This window comes from Rhopalosiphum maidis, chromosome 4 (genome assembly GCF_003676215.2).
Source record: "Rhopalosiphum maidis isolate BTI-1 chromosome 4, ASM367621v3, whole genome shotgun sequence".
NCBI lineage: Eukaryota > Metazoa > Arthropoda > Insecta > Hemiptera > Aphididae > Rhopalosiphum > Rhopalosiphum maidis.
In genome coordinates, this window is record NC_040880.1 from 45,952,618 (window position 1) to 45,971,702 (window position 19,085).

A 19,085-nucleotide genomic window follows, 5' to 3' on the forward strand; every position below is an offset into this window, starting at 1 on the left:
CTTAAATTCTTAAAACTATAATTAAAATTACATACGATTCATTAACTTTGTAAGATGTTAATTGTAAACACAAAATAGAACAATGACTAGAAGAAAATTCACAAATGTAGACATAACGTTGACATTTTACAACAGAAAACTGAGTGAAATCTTATCTAACATTTATATGAAGTAAAAAATAACTTTTAAAAATTAATTCTTATGCATAAATCTATATTAAGAGGACGTTAAACCTGCATGTGTTAACTCTGTCTTACTAACTTACTTTATAGAAAATATTCGTTTAGCACAACACATTTTGTGATGTTAGCTTTAATATTAGAGTAAATTTATCTATTATCAAATGTAAAGCTAAGAATATTATCTAGTCAATTTCACATTGTTTTATTAATATTATCGTTTTAAAGTGAATAATAAATAAAATTTAAGTTAATATTTTACATAGATATAACTCACTTTAAAATTATAATATCAATAAAACGGGTGTAGCGTCCTCTTAAGGAAAAAAATGTAAATTACACAGAAATGTAAGTTTATAGATTAAAAAATTGCTAACTAACGCCTCCGTTTGATACTATATAGTATACACAAATAAAATTCATTGACGAAAGTAGTACTTCAAATTGGAACAACTTTAAAACAGATTTATAATTTATACATTTCCAATTATAGTTTTAAAAATGTGTTCTGACTAATAATGTACATAATTTAACAAATACAATTTACTTACAAAATTATTATAACACCTATTATAATAGAATTATTTCCTATAGATATAACGAACGTATTACCCACTGATTTAATATGCCATACAAAAATTTATCGGTCAAATTATTATTTATTCCCTATGGACTTAAAATACAACTTCTATTTTAAAAGATTTATCATTAAACTAGCGGCTTAGAAAATTGGTTTTTTAATTTTCGTTCGAGGTAAAATATTTTATTTATCAACGCCAAAGACAAAAAATATTAACAAACCGTATGGAAATAATATATTGATTTTTATGTCAGTAATGTTTAAATTAAATATAATTCAACGTACTTACCTACGTTTATGTAAAACTTGCAAAAAAGCTAATTACTATACAAATTAAAAACGTAGTTAATTAAATTACCATGGCAAAACAAGATAAATTACTAAAAAAGTAACTTTGTAATAGTCTGTAGTCGTTACTCAAAAACTATTCTTCAATAAATAATTGCTAAAATGTATTTAATATTTTAATATTTATAAATATATCATAAACTGTATGAATGCTTGTTATGATTAAATTGCAATAAGTAAAACTAATGTTTAAGTTCAAAAACAATTATAGTAATTGATAAGAAATTGGAGTAATTTTAATCAATCAGATATTTCATAATGGATACAAATTAATTTAATGGATTTAATTTAAATTCCAAGTTAAATCGGCTTCATTCAATATAATTTCCTAGTGAATATCTAGAATTTTTAATATATTGTTTATATTATGAATAGGTACTTAAATTATATTTGGATAGTTAATCTTTAAATTCTAAATTGTATGAATAATAATCGTACTGATGTAGTTAACAAATTTACGTAAAAAATACATGGGCGGTTGTATTTTTCGTCCGTATAATTTTATAAGTTAGCTACTTATGCATGCTTATTAAAAATAAACTAAGATTTCACAGATTGTAGTTATATTTTAAATACATTTTAAAAAACTTAAATTTTTTATTTGTTTAACATATGTCATTATTTTACTAAAGGACTACATTTTACTTAATTTTTTTAAACTATTAAATTGGAAAATTTAAATGAAAGATTTTTAATGAAAAATCATTCAATTCAAACTTTTTGTTAAACCTTAATATTATTCATCCAAATACAACATTATGTCCTTTATAAATTAAGTTTTAAATTATTAATTTGATATTATCTTATTAAAAAAATTATCATTTTAGAACTGTTTATTTTTAGCTTTTATAACTCATAGAATAAATAATTTTCTGAATATTTTCAGAACATTTAACAATATTTTAAAACTCGCGTTTTGCTCAAAACAAAATTCTCTATTTTATTTTATTACGTACTTATATATTAAATAATTTTATTTTAGAATAAACATATATTCTTATAGTAATTTCTCATGACTAAATGAAAATTATTTTAACATAATATTATATAAATTTAATTAATATTTTCCTAAATAAATATAAAATGTAATTTAAGTATTCTCAATAATGAAATAATCATATGTTTTAAAAGATGGTATATTAAAGAATTTATTATTTTAGAGCTAACTCATAATGTACCAAGTCTAGTGGAATTGTATTCTAAAATATCATTGGCTTAAAGCAGTAAATAAAAAACAAGTAGATAATGTCTTAGCGTGAAAAAAAAAAAGAATGACGATAACGATGGTATTATAGTATTTTACGCCAGATATTTCAGAAGTATTTAAGGATCAATTCATAATAATCACATTTCATAACGTCGGTACACTATAAGCTTATTGATGTCCATTCTAACGGTCTATTATAACGCGGTAGTACTATTTCTGTACGTATTATTAATTATTTTATATTATTATAATTAATGTCATAAAGCCGTAACAAAAAAACAACAAAATGTAATATGATAAAGCGGTTCACCAAAGTCATCGTGGTTATTGCTAATTATAAATTTATAACATTGAAACATTTTACGAGTATTTTTAAATTGAATACGAATTTCTACAGCGTCTGATGTACAACAAAGAGCACAAACACACTTTTGTATTCAGCGAAAGTCTACAAAAAGTATACCAATTCATTTTGTATCTGTGTGTAGATTTTTGTAGTGACATAACAATGAGAACCACGTCAAAATGTCTCTTTTAACAGTTCAAGGGGAAGGAGGATCATCCACACTCAGGGGAATTCATAGGGTTATTTTCTTGATTTTCTCAAACACGAATGACCTACTTTTACCACATGATAAAATTGTATGAACCTCTCAAACGAATAGGCCACCACCTGGAACCCACTTTAATTAAGCTAATGAAAGAAATAACGACAACATCGGCCACAAATAAAACACTACACTGTATGGTATATGAGTACCTAAATAGGTAACACACTATACAAGCACTACACCTATACTTTATAGTAAAAAAATACAGAGCGTTAATGCCTGAGTAATGAATTATTAACATATAAACAAATACATTTGTGAAATAATGTAACTGTTACAGGTAGACGATAACAAATAATTGAACTTTTCAATTTTTTAGTCTTATATGTTTTCAAATTTACTTTTTTTTGAACCATTATTATTTTATTATATTATAAAATATATCGTGTTAAAAAGGGGGGGAAATAGGTAACCACTGAGTTGCACAGTAGGTGTCGAGTGAACTTCGTTATTGAAGAGTAATGTATGTGTGACATTTAAATTTTGATGATAAATCATTGCACATACAAAAATCAATTATGAGTGTGAAAATATTCTGTCAGCCTATATTACAAACTACATTTTATGATTTAAATGTACATTGCAATTAAAGTAAATAATTTATTTAATATTATTAATGCAGTACAGGTTAAATACTTTTTTTCCAAAAACATTTCATTTAAAAATGGTATTATGTATGGAAAGTATTTTCAAACACCCACAAATAATATTTTTAAATTACAAACAAATAACCAAAATCGTCATTCTTTGTTTAAATATTCAATTTTGATCAAACACAAAATGTCTACAAATAAAAGTGTGTTTATATATTTTTGTTACAATATAATAAAAACATTGTATTCACTTTCAATCTTTAACTATAAAAATTGAAAATTTTATAATATTATTTAATTTAAAAATGAGTTACCAAGTTCGTTAAAATTTGAATTTCAAATGCTCATAAATCAAAATTGTACCTATAAGTCTTTGATATTTTTAAATAGCTCAGTAAATAATTTAAAAATTAAAATTAAAATAACTTATGTGGTGTGTCTTATATAACATTTTCAAGCTGTTGAACATAGTGAAACAATTTATACATATCGATAAAAATTGTACAAAAACTTAAAACAAATCGAAAATTTCTCATGTCTATAAAAAATTAGTTCAAGCTTTAGTTCGAAAAACACCAAAATATTTCAAAAAATTAATTCATGTACAAAAAATACTAATATAAGCATTTGGTAAAAATTACAATTAAGTATTATAGCTATTTGTTTTTGAATCACATAGAAAAAACTAATTTTCCAATTAAAATCTAAATTTGCATAAAAATTCTGTTTTGTTTAATTTTAGATTCTAATTTAACAAATTTTATGTGTTTGTGTTCTTTTTTTTTGTATCTTCTATTACCTTTAAGAGCAGTAAAAAAATCCTTCGATTTTCAACTATGGAGTGATTTCTGGTGACAAACTGGATCTAGTTAATATTTTAGACAGATAAAAGTAAAACTATTTAGTATTTTTTTTTTATCAAGAAAAAATTAAGTCAAAGTCAGAATTTTCAAGCCAATTCAGTTTTAGATATAATTAATTTTTTTTTTTTTTTTTTTTTTGAATATGATAAAGACTTTTAAGAAATGTTTAGGTAAATTTTTAGTTTTTAAATATTTTTAAACTATTTTTAGAGCTATATTTATGGATAATTGAATTTTTTCCAATTGTCAATAAAAAATAAGTTATTACTAGTCAAAATTTAAAAAAAAGTTGAATAAGTGTTGTAAGTTAAAATTTTAACGAATTTTGTTGTAATCACAAAAATAACAAACTATAAATACATTATATGTTTAATATTCATTCCTAATATTTAAAAATATGATACAAAATAATAAATATATTTTGTAGTCCATTTAAAAAAAATCTACTGAAAAGTCAAATTAATTTTTTGTGAATATTTGAAGCGTTTGAAAAATTTTTACGACATAATACCTACCTAGTATTGCTAATAATTGTAATAATTATAATATGATATGACATATTCTAGGTAACAGATTGTCTTTGTTCAGAATTGTTCTTCGTATACAATAATAATATAGTATTTTCGAGTTTAATTTTAATACATCCATTAGTAGCCCCATTCGACACGTACTGTACAGCAGATCGGTATACACTTACACACCTTTTATTCTTTGCTCAATTATACAATAAATACTTGGAATTTTATATTTTTCACCTCCAGAAGTTTCAACTAGATTCAATTTACTACCAGAAACCACCCTCAAATTTTAAAATTGAATCATTTTTACTGCCCCAACGGTGATGACAGATATAAAAAAAAATACACATCATAGTAGAATCAATACATTCATCGCTCTGCTTTGAATCTAAAACATAAAAATCTATAATACTTATATATTATTAAAATTTATAAATTTTATAAATAGATACTTTATGTGGAAAATTTGGTAAATTAAAAACAATAATACGGTAAACATAAAATAATATTTACGTATAAGCTTCAATAACTATAATATGTTTATTTATTGTTTTTAGAATTATCTATTAATATTTTATATTTTGCATTGTTTATTTATCTTACTAATTGTTTTGATTTAAAACAAAAACAGTAATATTTTAAAAATTATTTTTCAATATTTCGTATTTTATATTATTAATTTATTGAGTCAATAATGATTCAAGATACGATATTATTATATATTTTAATAAATTTCAACATTTAACATCGACTTCGTTGACTTTATTTCTCTCTGTGATGAAATAGAATAATTTCATTACGATTTCAATGAAAATGAAAAATCGATTAATATTGTTTCTTAGGAACGTACTACATCATTTATTTCTAAATTGAATTTTTGTCGGTTTTTTGTACGTGACAAATTTTAGTTAACTTAATGTTTAGTCTTGGTGTTAAATATTCATTACTTTTACATTCATTGATTAATGAATTTCCGTCAACATACTTAATAATTATAAGTTATAAATATAATTACTTGTAGTTAAAATTTAAAATAATTATTTCTTGTTGAAAAAAATGGAAAGCGTTTCAAAAATCATATGTTCACGTTGTATAATTGTATACATCATAATACCTACCTATAAATACACGATGCAATTCATTTTAAATTAAATAAGGAATGTTAACCAACTATAAATTATTATAATATCACTTGATAAAAAAATAATAAATCATTTAATATATTATGATATAAATAATATAATTTGTAACATTACATTTTATTATTTCAATAGTAATAGTCAACGTTATTATTTTCTTATTAGAATTTATTGTAAAACTTAAAAAGTTTAAGATTCACTACATAATATTCGTAACTTGTGGATATCTATTATTTTTTTGCTTGCAAAGAATAATATAAATAATTAAGAACTAATAAATTGTTTGTAATTCCATCATAAAAGTTAATAATTGTAAGGAAACCAAAGTATTTATTTAAGAAAAATAATATATTTTAAGTTTTAAACATAATAACTTGATATATTTTATATAAGCAATATTTTAATAGGTATGGTAATCATTGAATCGTCGAAGAACATGACAGACATTCATCATTCACAAAATACGCTGTAAATGTTATGTTTTAAGTTTTATTATTATTACACAAGATACTAAAAAATACTGCACACAAAATCATAATTTAGGGAATCAATATTGTAAATTTGTATTTATTGCATGTAAATTAAATACTTTATTTTGCAGTTGCTAAAAGTTTTATTAATTAACCAAAACGGAGCACCTAGTCTGCATGACGAAATAATATGAGGTACGAACTACACTACATTATATTAATATATTATATAGGTACTATATCGTCTATATCAGACAAAAACTTCATTGAGAATCGTATCATTTTCATAAATATGAGACGAATTCCAATTGTAACCCTTTTTGTCAATTTGATACTAATTTTTCATCTACGGTAATATAATATAATTGTAGTATAGTAAAGTACAAGTATCTAAGATTATCAAAATATAATTTGCACTATTAGATACATAAACTTAACAATTATTATGAATATCAATTACATTTTTAAACACAATTTTCGTCTACGACTATACCTACGTACAGTTAAATCAAAAATTATTCAGCTTAGTAAAATAAAAATTACTTTGACAAAAGAAATTGCACAATAAATACACGAATAGTTAACTATCAAAAGTACAAATTCTGTATGAAAAATAAAAAAAACTATAGAAAGATTATAATTTAATAACGGGTCTTATATTTTAAGCGTACCTAATAGCGTAAAAACTCTAGAACAATACGCCAATGTCTGCTTTAAGACCGTAAGCTCGGCAAAATGTTATACTGAATATTATACAAGTCACGTATTATTTGTTAATTAAAATCAAGTGATATATATACATAATGCTATAATAATATAATTTTTAACCTAACACGGCCGATTGAAAACATCGACGACGTTGAAAATAAAATTATTAGAATTATAAGCGATAAAAATTAAAATTAGAGCTAATTAATTGGCGGCAATTAAAACCAGACATGTTCATTAATTAAGATCCGACCAAAAGCATAAGATAATCTATAGCGTACCTGTCTACTGTATTATATTTTGCTTTAAATGCTTAGCAAAACCTACCGGGGTTGGAAATTGGACCCCGATGTTTACTGCAAGCAATATTAATCGAATTTTTCGAATAATAAAAAAAAAAATACGGAAAAAAGTTTTTAACGAGATTAAGTATAAATTATTAAAAAATGGATTATTTTTTTTTATAACTTTATACTGTATAGGTAATTAATATTATTTAATGTTGTCTTGAAATATAGGTAGGTACGCACTTTAATCATGCCTTAATAATACTTCTACGATTAATTAAAATTATTAATTTTGCTAAATATTTGTGTATACATTGATGTAAACAAAATATTATTGCATTATTGTACACAATTTCCATGACTCCTGTAGTAGATGTCTTAAAATATGATTTGTTTTATTCCCTCATTCAGCATATACGATTATTTGAATTTCAAATTAGAAAAATTAATTATAATATAGTCAAGTATCTTCTTTAGACATAATAATCGCAAACACAACCAGCATTGTCAAAATATTATTTGTACACTTCATGAAACCATTAATAATGATTTTTTTTAAATGTATCGGTAAATATAGTATCTAAGAAATCTTTCATTATTTTCTAAATCAACTTTAACAAATTGCTTATCTATATTTATTTAGAAATACTTTATTCAATATTTTAATCTTCCTAATGTACATCAAATTTTTAATTATGTTTTTTTGTACAAATACTGTTTATTGATTTTGTAAACAAAAATAAACGACGTAAATCAACAAAAAATGTTGGTAACACGAACCTTACAAATTATTGCATTCTAACTTAGTGAAAACCGCAGGAGGTAAATATAGGTAGTAAGTATAACCTTCAATCGATATCATGCCCGACTTTACTTGCCATTCGTTCAGTGAATTCTGCACAGCTTCATTTGGTGACCATTTGACCGTAAATGACCTCATAAACATCGTTAATTTTTAAATGTAAAATATGAATTACTATAAAAAATGTAAATAAAGATATTTTAAGTAAATTGAATAAATTAAAATTGTATCCTATAAAAATAGTAATATAAATCATTCTATAAGGTAAAATAATATTATTAAATTATTAATATTTTATTGTTATTAAATTGATTTTAAACTTTTAAAATTGTAATATAAAAGATTTAAAGAAAACGAAATATTTTGCTAAAACAACAAAGTCTGTTTATATGTAAATTTAAAAATCTGAGACTTATATAAACCTATAAACTGTTAAATTAATTTTCAAATAATGTTTAGGTATCAAGTATTATGTTGCACAATATTAGTCAAATAGGTACCTACTATATTATGGTATAATTAAAATTTGATCAATGATCGTGTACGATTCTTAGAAAAAAAATCGTCATCTAAAAAAATCAAAATTACAATACTAACTGGTACAATATTAACTGACCAAAAAAAAGCTTTAAGAAAAATTACAAAATTTAAAAATGTTAAGGGGATTTTATCCTTAAAACGACTCTAGCCACACAATTAGTATAAAATACAAAAATATTTAGTAAAAGCGTTATAAAATCACTGATTATAATTATAAATACTACACTTATATTAAAATATAATGTTAAATGTATTAATTATGCATTATATTATTTTATTAGTACATATTACTAATATTTTTTAATGTATATAATTTTAAAATTTAAATTAACTGCAAAGGTACCTAACAAATAACAGTAAACAAATAAACTACTAAAAATAAAATGTAAGATAATGATTATTATAGAATTAATGATTAACCGGATCTGTATTAACATTGAATAATTTTGTAAAGATATTAAGCTTGCAAGTGGCAGACTAAAATTTTTTTTTTTATACAACTAACCAAGTAGTAATGATTATGAATAACAAAAATACTCTAAACGACATATTCATTTTATTTAATATTCATTTTTATAATGTACGATTATCAAACATTATACTCGTAGTTGATAATTTATTTTAAGCTAAGACATTCATGATTCTTTGCATCATTGGCATCGTTAAAACCATTAATACATAAATGCTAATACAAGTAGTAATACGACTGAAATATTATTCAAAACTTGAAAGCGCCTTTAAAAATTTATTATAACGCAATTGTTTTGTTGCTTTAGAACAAATAAAGGATATAATACTTAGAGGTCCAATAAAAACCGATTTTCTAGATATATCATATATTTCTGAGTAATAATTATCATTAATCACCTTAACGTTGGCTATTTTTTTAAATATTATTATATTTATTTTTCTTTAAGTAAATAAATAGGTAGATAATTTATACAAATTACAAGTCTTTAAATTTAAAAAATCGACACTAGCATTGACAGACAAACATCCTGGTATCCTGCATAAATAAACCTTAACGTATTAAATTATCACTTAATATGTAACAATATTTAATTTTAATTTTTAGTAGAATTTAAAATTAAATATTCTAGTTAATTTTAAAGAAAGTTATAAAATATACAAAATTTTGTAATATTATTATTTTTTTTTTTTTTTAATTAGGGTTAAAGCTATTGACATTTGAGGTCATTTTATCCTGCAAGCTTATAAAAATTAATCCTATTAGTATGGGAAGATACATTTTGATGAACACTTGAGGGAGTTAGATAGTATATAGGTATATTATATTATAATACTTTACAATGATTTTGCTAAGTGTTTTGTAGGTTTGTTATTGAAAAAAGTGAATATATTTTTAGTGTTTTTCTGTTCAAGCTATGATATTATTATAAATCTTATGAATTTATAAGATAAGATAATATAACTAATTTACATAATTACTTAAATACATTTATTAAAAACACGTGATATATTATAAAGTTACCATAGTAATTTTATTAAAAGTTAAAATAATTAAAAATCATGTGAACAAATTGTAATGGGTAAACTATGAAGTTTTATTTTAAAAAAAAATAGATAAAAAAACTTAGAAGTGAAAATTAAAAAATATTCTCTTATTTTTATAATTTTTAAAGTTTTCGTTTACTTAAGACTTTATAATACTTCTGAAAAGAAAAATACTTTTAAACAACCCGTGTTTAAATGGGCACTGTCGTATTTTTTTTTTTTAGCTTTGTTTAAATTTATAATGATTATAATGTGGTGAGAAACTAAAAAAGTACCTACCTAAGAGAAGGGGCTAATGATAATACATTTTAATAATAATATTAATAACAGACTAACTTACGATATAATAACTAATAAGTAAAATAAAACATAATTAACAAACATAAATAATAAACAATTGTCAGCCAACAATCTAGATGCAAAGCCATACCTTGACAAATGAATTAAGTAAATACATAAATTATGTACAAGATTACGTAATTAGGTTCCAAATAAAAATGTAGATAATTATTATAATTCAATATAGAACTATCTAAAATACGATTAAATATGAAAATATGGGTATTTCTATTGCTCTATGTAGGTGACTTTTTAGATTAAAAAGTCCATGTTTATATGCCTTGATTAAAATATCTAATAATCCTATGTTGTTAAGGCCCAGTAAATCTAAAATGTTCAATTCTTAATATTTATTTTAAAAACGACGTAAATAAAATAAATAGAACTTTCATACCACGTACGTACTATTTATTTTATAAGTGTGAAATAGAAAATATATATTCAATACTTCACTATTGTATTACGCGAGAACAACTCAAGCGTCATAACGTTATGACTTTACGGCCATGAGTATTCCGTTGTGTCGTGAGTTTACGAGTAGTTCTACGACAGTAAATTGTGTATCATAGCGAGATACGTATTATTATTGCATTTAGGATATATTTTTGTATAGTTATATTTTACAATAAAAAAAATATACAAATATTATTTGAAGCAACTCACTGACTGACTGATCCAAGATTGTGTTTTGTGTCTACAAACATGTAGTTACTAAGACGGAGACAAAATAGATTTGAGTGATGAAAAATTTAGATTCATAATTCAAATTGTATTTAATCTTTGTTTAATTTAATGCACTTTATATAAATGCTTGCTTTTAATTTATAAATATTTTTATATTTTAACCATTTCCTGCCGATGGATTAAGTGTTACAAAAATGATATCGCACGTTGCAACTGATTATTTAATATTTAAATTGTACATAATATTGTATTTCCTCAAAAACTTGTTTTTATAATATTATTTTATTAAAACTGTAGCTATATAAGTTAACTTTAAATATTAATCATACTATTCTCCTAACCGTTGAAATATAATCGGTTTTATTTAATGATCGAATCGAGTACAATTCGAATATTATCTTGTGACTTGTTTTAAACTGAGTGCAATTTAAACATTATCTTTTTTCCCCCGAGTGCAATTCAATAAAATTATATACAACTCAATTTTACCCATAAACATACTATCGACTAAAAATGTCATGAAATTAAGTGAATAAGTATTTACGTGGAGATAATGGTGAATATAATTTAACTACGCTATGTATTAAATTGTTTTCATCTGGCGTATTCTTTATTCTCTAAATATCCTCACGAATGAGCAAAAATGATTAAATTCAAGCTTTTGATCACATGTTCAAGTTTCTAGATGTAAAATAAATTAGTATTTATTTTTAAATATGTATTTTGATGTTTTATATTTATAATGGAGTTTTCTGTAAATGTCGTGTAGTTATCATCAATCGATCAATTGAAAATTTAATACTGTTAAGTGATAAGTCTCAAAAAGCCATTATTCATATTGCGTATAGTTATCACGTCAAAAAAACTATCCTGTAAATCTATGCAACGACAAATAAGTTAAAGTTATAAAGCTGAAATGTTTAAAAACACGTACAATAAGTCATTTATATTATAATTGAATGCGTAAAATAACTATTTCAAAATATGTTAAAATGCACAAAATATTATTTTATTGATTTTTTTTTTTTTAACTAATTCTAATAAATTAAAAGTACTGTAGAAAAATTGTATTTTCGGCAATAAGCATACTTACTTAATTAAATACATGTAGTCTGAAACCATACTTTATGATTTTAAAATTTTACTCCTGTTTAATATTTCTTAATTCAATTTAATATTGTACATCAGCTAAGTATAACATAATAAATAATAAAGCATTTTAAAGAATGCCATTAACCGTTAAAGAGTAAAAGTGTTGTCAGTATGCTTTTACGAGGTAATTATGTTTGTTTATTATATTTTTATTATGTTTATTACAATAATTTTAAATTTTTTTAAGAATTTAAAAGTATTAATAATATCTATTAAATATATGAATATAGTATATTTTTAACTATTTTACCATTAGCTGTAAGAAATATTTCTGTTAACAATTCATATTTAAGTTTATTTTAATTTCAGTTTATTTTTATATACCTATAGTTTAGTACCTGAATTGTCTATGTGACATATAATATAAGATATCTTATGACGTAAGTGCTGCATATTTTTCTATATGCTCTAGATTCTACAAAATATAGAGATTAGATTTATAGGAAATATAAACAGCCAATTTTTTCACGATAATGGTGAATTTTGGTGCTTAAGACGTATCATTTTTAACCATCCAGTTTTCTACCTCATTTTTATTTGTATCATGATTTTTTTATGTTTAACAAACACCAATTTATGAAGTTTTTTATATATTTTTCTTTAAAAATTAAAACCGCTTTTTGAATGAATTTGATGAATGATGAATTTTATACCAATAACCTTCAAACCAAGTTTTACAGTCAAAAACAAATAATAAAAAATAATTAAATAGGTTACACAGAGCTTTGACTATTGATGTGAATAATAAATATTAAATGTTTAAACAGTGGCATATTTACAACAATTTACAACTTTTATACAGAACTTAAAATGTTTTGAACACAGATTATATGTAAATATCTATTCTATTAGGATAACTCTACATAATTTTAGCTTAGAATCGAACTCCTTGATCATTGATTTATGGTTAATTCTAAATTAAAATACAGACCCACTCATTTTTTGTCCTTCCTTGTCACTCATTTGTAAATAAAAAAAAAATATATTCATAAACTCATATTTTTAAAACAAAATAAAATATCTAATAATTTATTTCCTCTATTAAACTATAATAATTATAATATATTTGCATAAAATAAATATAGGTGCAATATTCCCAAAATGTATATTTACTAACAGATATTTTTATTGTAAAATAACTTTTCAATTTATTTTTATTTTTAACTTGTATTTAACAAGCTGTGTACAAGATTATAAGGAATCTCAGCTCTTATATAAATACTATACTTGCAAAACAATAACTGATTAATAAATATATAACAGTTATTATAATATACTGACCCCCATACAATGCTTTAAGTACATTCTGAATTTGAAATGTTAATAAAGTATAATCAAAGTTGTTTTGTTTGGAAAATCAATTAATACATGATTGATTATGTTTTTTTTATTCTAGAAATTAAATTTATAGTGTTGATGGAAAATGATATAATTCAAATACATTAATACCTATTCACTATTAATCCAATATAATATTTATATACATAATGTACGTTGATAAAAATAAAATTACTACATCTTGTTAAACTTTTTTTTCTTTCAATTGGAAAAAAAATAAATATTATAATAAATTAAAGAACATTTTAGCTATTGGTATATTTTTAATAAACGTATCGGATAAATTTTTTACGGCGTCCTAAGGAAGTTTTATAGAAACAAAGTTCAATGAAATTTGAATCGTGGAAAAAGTTCGCGGTAAATAGATCCTTTATATAAATATAACATAGATAATATAATTTTAAATAAACGTTGAGTCTGTTTAACATAGTTTAATCAAAAATAATTAGATATACTATAACGTGTTTCATGAATTAGTAGTTATGCAGCGGTATAAGTTAAGTTATTCCAAACTTTACTTCATAGTATTAAGATTAACTAAACAAATACAAATATCTAAATAAAAACAGAAATTTAACAAAATTTGAGTTCAGATTACAAAAACAAAACTTTTCAAAGTTTAAACAATGCAATATATTTCATACGAGTTTAAAATAGTATAATACTAATTCTATTTTGCTACACATGTAATTGTGTACATGTTATTAAATTATCTGTAGTATAAATGGTGTATATAAATATATAGACTATATATATATATCTATATAAATCTACAAATTATATTCTAAAAACAAACAAGCTATATACATTTCAATCAGAGTGAATTGGCCAATACCAACACTTAAATATAAACAAATAATGTACAGTATCCATCTACAATATTCCAATTTGTTGGCGAGTTATGATAATTTTTTTAATTACAATATCTAACAATATTCACTCAAATTTACTTTAAAATTAAAATATTGTAAAAAAACAACGCTCAAGCATAGATAATGTTCTCGCCTTTAAGTCTAATAATAGGTTTCTATTAGGTTTCTAATATTTGAGCTAATTTGTATGTATATTGAATATTTTTAAATTTTCTGAAAAGTATAAGATTTAAAAAAAAGGGGGTTGTAGGTAACTGCTCAGTAGGAATTGACTTGTCGAATGTACCCTTATCAGTCATCATTGAGTAGTTCACTATAATAGATGAGTTAAATTTGAATTCAATAATAAATCACTATATGTAAAAAACAACTTTGAGTGGAGACAGTTTGTCAGCTTACTCAACCTATTATCATGTAAATATAAATTATTATTCTGATTTCTTTTACTATTATTAATACGATATAAATATAAATAAGTAAAATAAATAAACATGTTTCGAAATGTTATGTGTTCAAAATATAATTATATATTTTAAAAGTTTTAAGTACCTAATATTTTAATACATTTAACTTTGTATTAAATATTCAAACTTTTTGATCAAGCGAAATAATTCTTACCCATATTTATTAAAAAAAAAAAAAAAAACAATATTGTCAAGTGTCTACAAATAAATCAAAAAGCAACAACATTTTTAAAAAACGACGGCATGTGTAGACAATAATAATGTAAAAATTTGGTAAATCTTAAGTATTTACGGTTATTTGTTTTTCAATTATAGTAAAAAATAAAATCGATTTCATCAAAAACCGGTTTCTTGTAAAAATTTTCACTTTTCCTTAATTTTAAAAATAACATTAATTTTAAATTTTGACCTCTCATAAATACCGACTGAACCGAATCACTATTAAAAACCACATTCAAAGAGGAAAATTGAAGAATGTACTATAAAAAAGAAACTATATGGTTAATCAATACATTCATCACTTCGTTTAGAATCTATGAATGTAAACTGTTAAAACTTAGTATTTAATTTCCCCATTTCATAAAACAAATTTATAACTCATAACATCTACGACCACTACAAAAAAACATGCAAAAGTCCCGAACCCTAATAATTACATTTTAATTTTTCAGAATTAAAAAATACACCGACCTTATATCGCAAGCACAATAATCACGCGATATATATATTGACATATAATATACAAACGTGTATGGCAAATGTTATTATGATATCGTTATGACAATACGCTTCAAGCAGTGGTATCATCGCCGTTTTTTTTTTTTTTTGTTCCGGTATTTTGTTTTTGTGTAACACGTAAAGATGAGAAATCACAAGTTACAGCGGTATATACATAGACATAATGTCTAAATATATGATTATTATGATAACAATAATACGTCATAAAATATGCGCACAGAAAATATTATACATATTACATTGTACGATAGTACGGAAATTATTGTATTTTTTTCTTATTTTAACGTGTTTCGGAGACACAGGAGTGCGTTAACCAACGCCTAGACCCGAGACGGGTCACACTGCGGCTTACCTCTGAACTCCAATTTGAACAGTCTCTCACCGCTGTACTTGGGCACTTTGCAGCAGTTGATCTTGACCACCAAACGCATGGTGACGCACAATATCCGGAACCGGACACACGGACAGCGGGGCCGCGCTACGACGACTGGAGCGGTTCGGCCGGCCGCGGCGGCAACAGCAACAACGGCGGCTACGGGACCGGCGCGTTTTTCGCGCAACAATTACCCCGCCCCGGCGGTTTACTTGTTGATTCGGTCGGCGCGTTTTCCACACCTGTTCGCGACGTGTGTGTCTCTCTCTCTCGGACGACGTAGACGTTTATCCGAAACAGTCGCTTTAAATACCGAATTGTTGCTTATGGATCATGATGGTTTTCATAGTCAAAACGACTATAAGACATACGTACTTTGACGTCAAAAAAGCAAATGTAAATAATTATTTTAAATGATGCACAGTTACATAGTTACATTGTTACATGCACAGGGACTGTTGCAACGGATTGGTCGTGTCCTGAAGAGAATCAAGTGGTGTGTGGCGAATGCAACGTGTGTGTGTGTATGTCGTATATCTCGTGGCAAACATATACCTCAAGTTTTAAGTAAAATTAAACGTTAGTTTATCTTATACTTAGAAATTAATCGGGGTTATTAAAGTGCATAATTAATTTTGATTATACATTAATAAATTACATGTATTGATTTGAGAACGATTTGTTTGCATTAAGAAACAATGTAAAAAATCCTTTGACACCGTTGAAGGGTAAAATTATTTCGGATAAAACGTTCATTATATCGTTTAGAAATACCAAAAATTTCAACATTTTTAAATAACCTTTAACTTTTAAAAATATTAATTTTTTAAAAAAACTCGTTGTCTTGCCCTCCAAAATATTGTCATCTTTTAATTGTATAGTAAGTATATTAACACTAAAACCAAAATTGAGCGAGTTATACTCAGACTGCGTATCGCGTTTTGTCTGTGTCGTACGCGTGTAACGAAGACAACACGTGCGAGTGAGATGTCTTCTGAAGATATGGTTGCATGTATACCTACTCTCTGTAGCATGAATTCTACGACAGGTCACGAGCATATCGAAGTCTACCAACTGGTGACAATATTGATTAGTAGCTACAGCCAGGCCGGTTATAGAAAATGTTTGACTTTTATAGTGCTTTAAACGTTTAAATAAATATTTCATGACTGTTTTACTTCCATACTATCACTAATCAGTGATCACATAGTGTAAATTATTTAAAAAAAATTTCCAATTTTAAGGTTTCCGTTTTGCGTTTTGAACGAAACATTGCATAAATTAGAACAAAATTAATTTTTTTTTTTATTAGCATCTAATGTCTTTTTTAAACTCATAAATTGAATTTAAATTTAAGTTAAATTGTACCTTAAGTTACAGGTTTTGTATTAAATGTTTAATTTCAAAACATTAAGTGCATTTTAACTGAAACTTCCTCGACAGTTTATACTCGAAATATAAGAAATTCTTAGATTCCTCTTTTTTCAAAATGATTTGTTTGAGTTGTACACACATTTTAAATATAAACAGATTTAAATATCTTTAAGGCATGACGGAGCCGGCATTTTGCAAATCAATCCATAATTTGATATAGATGACATCATAGAACATAATGATAAGACTACGGACAGACATTTAATTGATAACCAAGTTATTAACAATAATTGTTAAAAAATATATTTCACAAAGATGAAATTATTCGCGTAATACGTACATTATATAAAACATAATATTTATAAAAAAAGGTTCAAAAACTTTAAAGGAACGTATTGTAACAACTATATCCATTATGACGGATGCATCGCAAGTTCATTTTGGTTGGATTATATAAGTAGTATACACAAAAAATAATCAAATAACATAATTTAAGAATTAAACATACGATATGATAACTTAACGGATTTAATGGTAAAAAAAAATCAGTTAAATAACATTATTCGTTTACGTTAGACAAATATACTATTGAATAATAACGGTTACATATTAAATAAATATATTTTTTAATAATTATTATTCTATGACTGCGTTTTTAAACTTATACCAATAACTTAAAAAGAGAGTTGTATGTATACAACAATGTAATGTAACAAAACTATCTATCAATGAATAAAAATCAATTTATACATGTCATATTATATTATATTGAATGATATTGGGTTATTATACCTATTAAATATTTACCAATAATATTATTTAAACGCACTCTATTGATATACAATTTGAAAACATTGTTGTTGTTTTTGTTGATAGATCGCGTACAAACAATACTAAACTGAATATTAATTCAATAACTGAAAAATATTTGCGTATAATTATTTAAATAATAAAAAATATAAAAATCTATTTATATGAATAAAATGTTTGATAAATGTTATCAATTGTTTTAATATTTCAACTCTTATTTACAATTCTTATTCCTCGTATTGGAATTTTGAATTATGAAATACGGTAACTACTGTTTAAAATAGTTTATTAATTGATATTCATTGATGCATTAATTATTGGATATAATCCATTATTTCTTACTGTGTATAAAAAAAGTAAAACTTAGCCGAATTTATTAAATATTTCAGATGAGCCAAAAAGAAAATATTATACTCGTGTAGTATGTTACGAATGGCAATATTATCATATTAACCTAACCTCAATAACGAATAGTAATAATTATGAAATTTGATACAATACAGAACACCTGCCCACATATTATAACAAATAAACATATTAAACATTGACATATCCCAAAACTATTATTTTTCGTTATATAT

At 23.9% G+C, this 19,085-nt stretch overlaps 1 protein-coding gene across 3 annotated transcripts in view; it reads right to left on the bottom strand.

Moving 5' to 3' along the window:
• The window catches only part of LOC113555600 (otoferlin-like), a 125,466-nt gene extending 109,055 nt beyond the window's left edge, over positions 1-16,411 (bottom strand). For 2 of the 3 annotated variants that reach the window (XM_026960053.1, XM_026960052.1), the window contains exon 1: positions 16,300-16,411. In XM_026960053.1, coding sequence (XP_026815854.1) covers positions 16,300-16,378 — 79 coding nt within the window. In that variant the 5' untranslated portion in view covers positions 16,379-16,411. The remainder of the gene's footprint in view (positions 1-16,299) is intronic. The other variant, XM_026960051.1, reaches the window with a different exon arrangement.
• Positions 16,412-19,085: the final 2,674 nt, after the last annotated feature.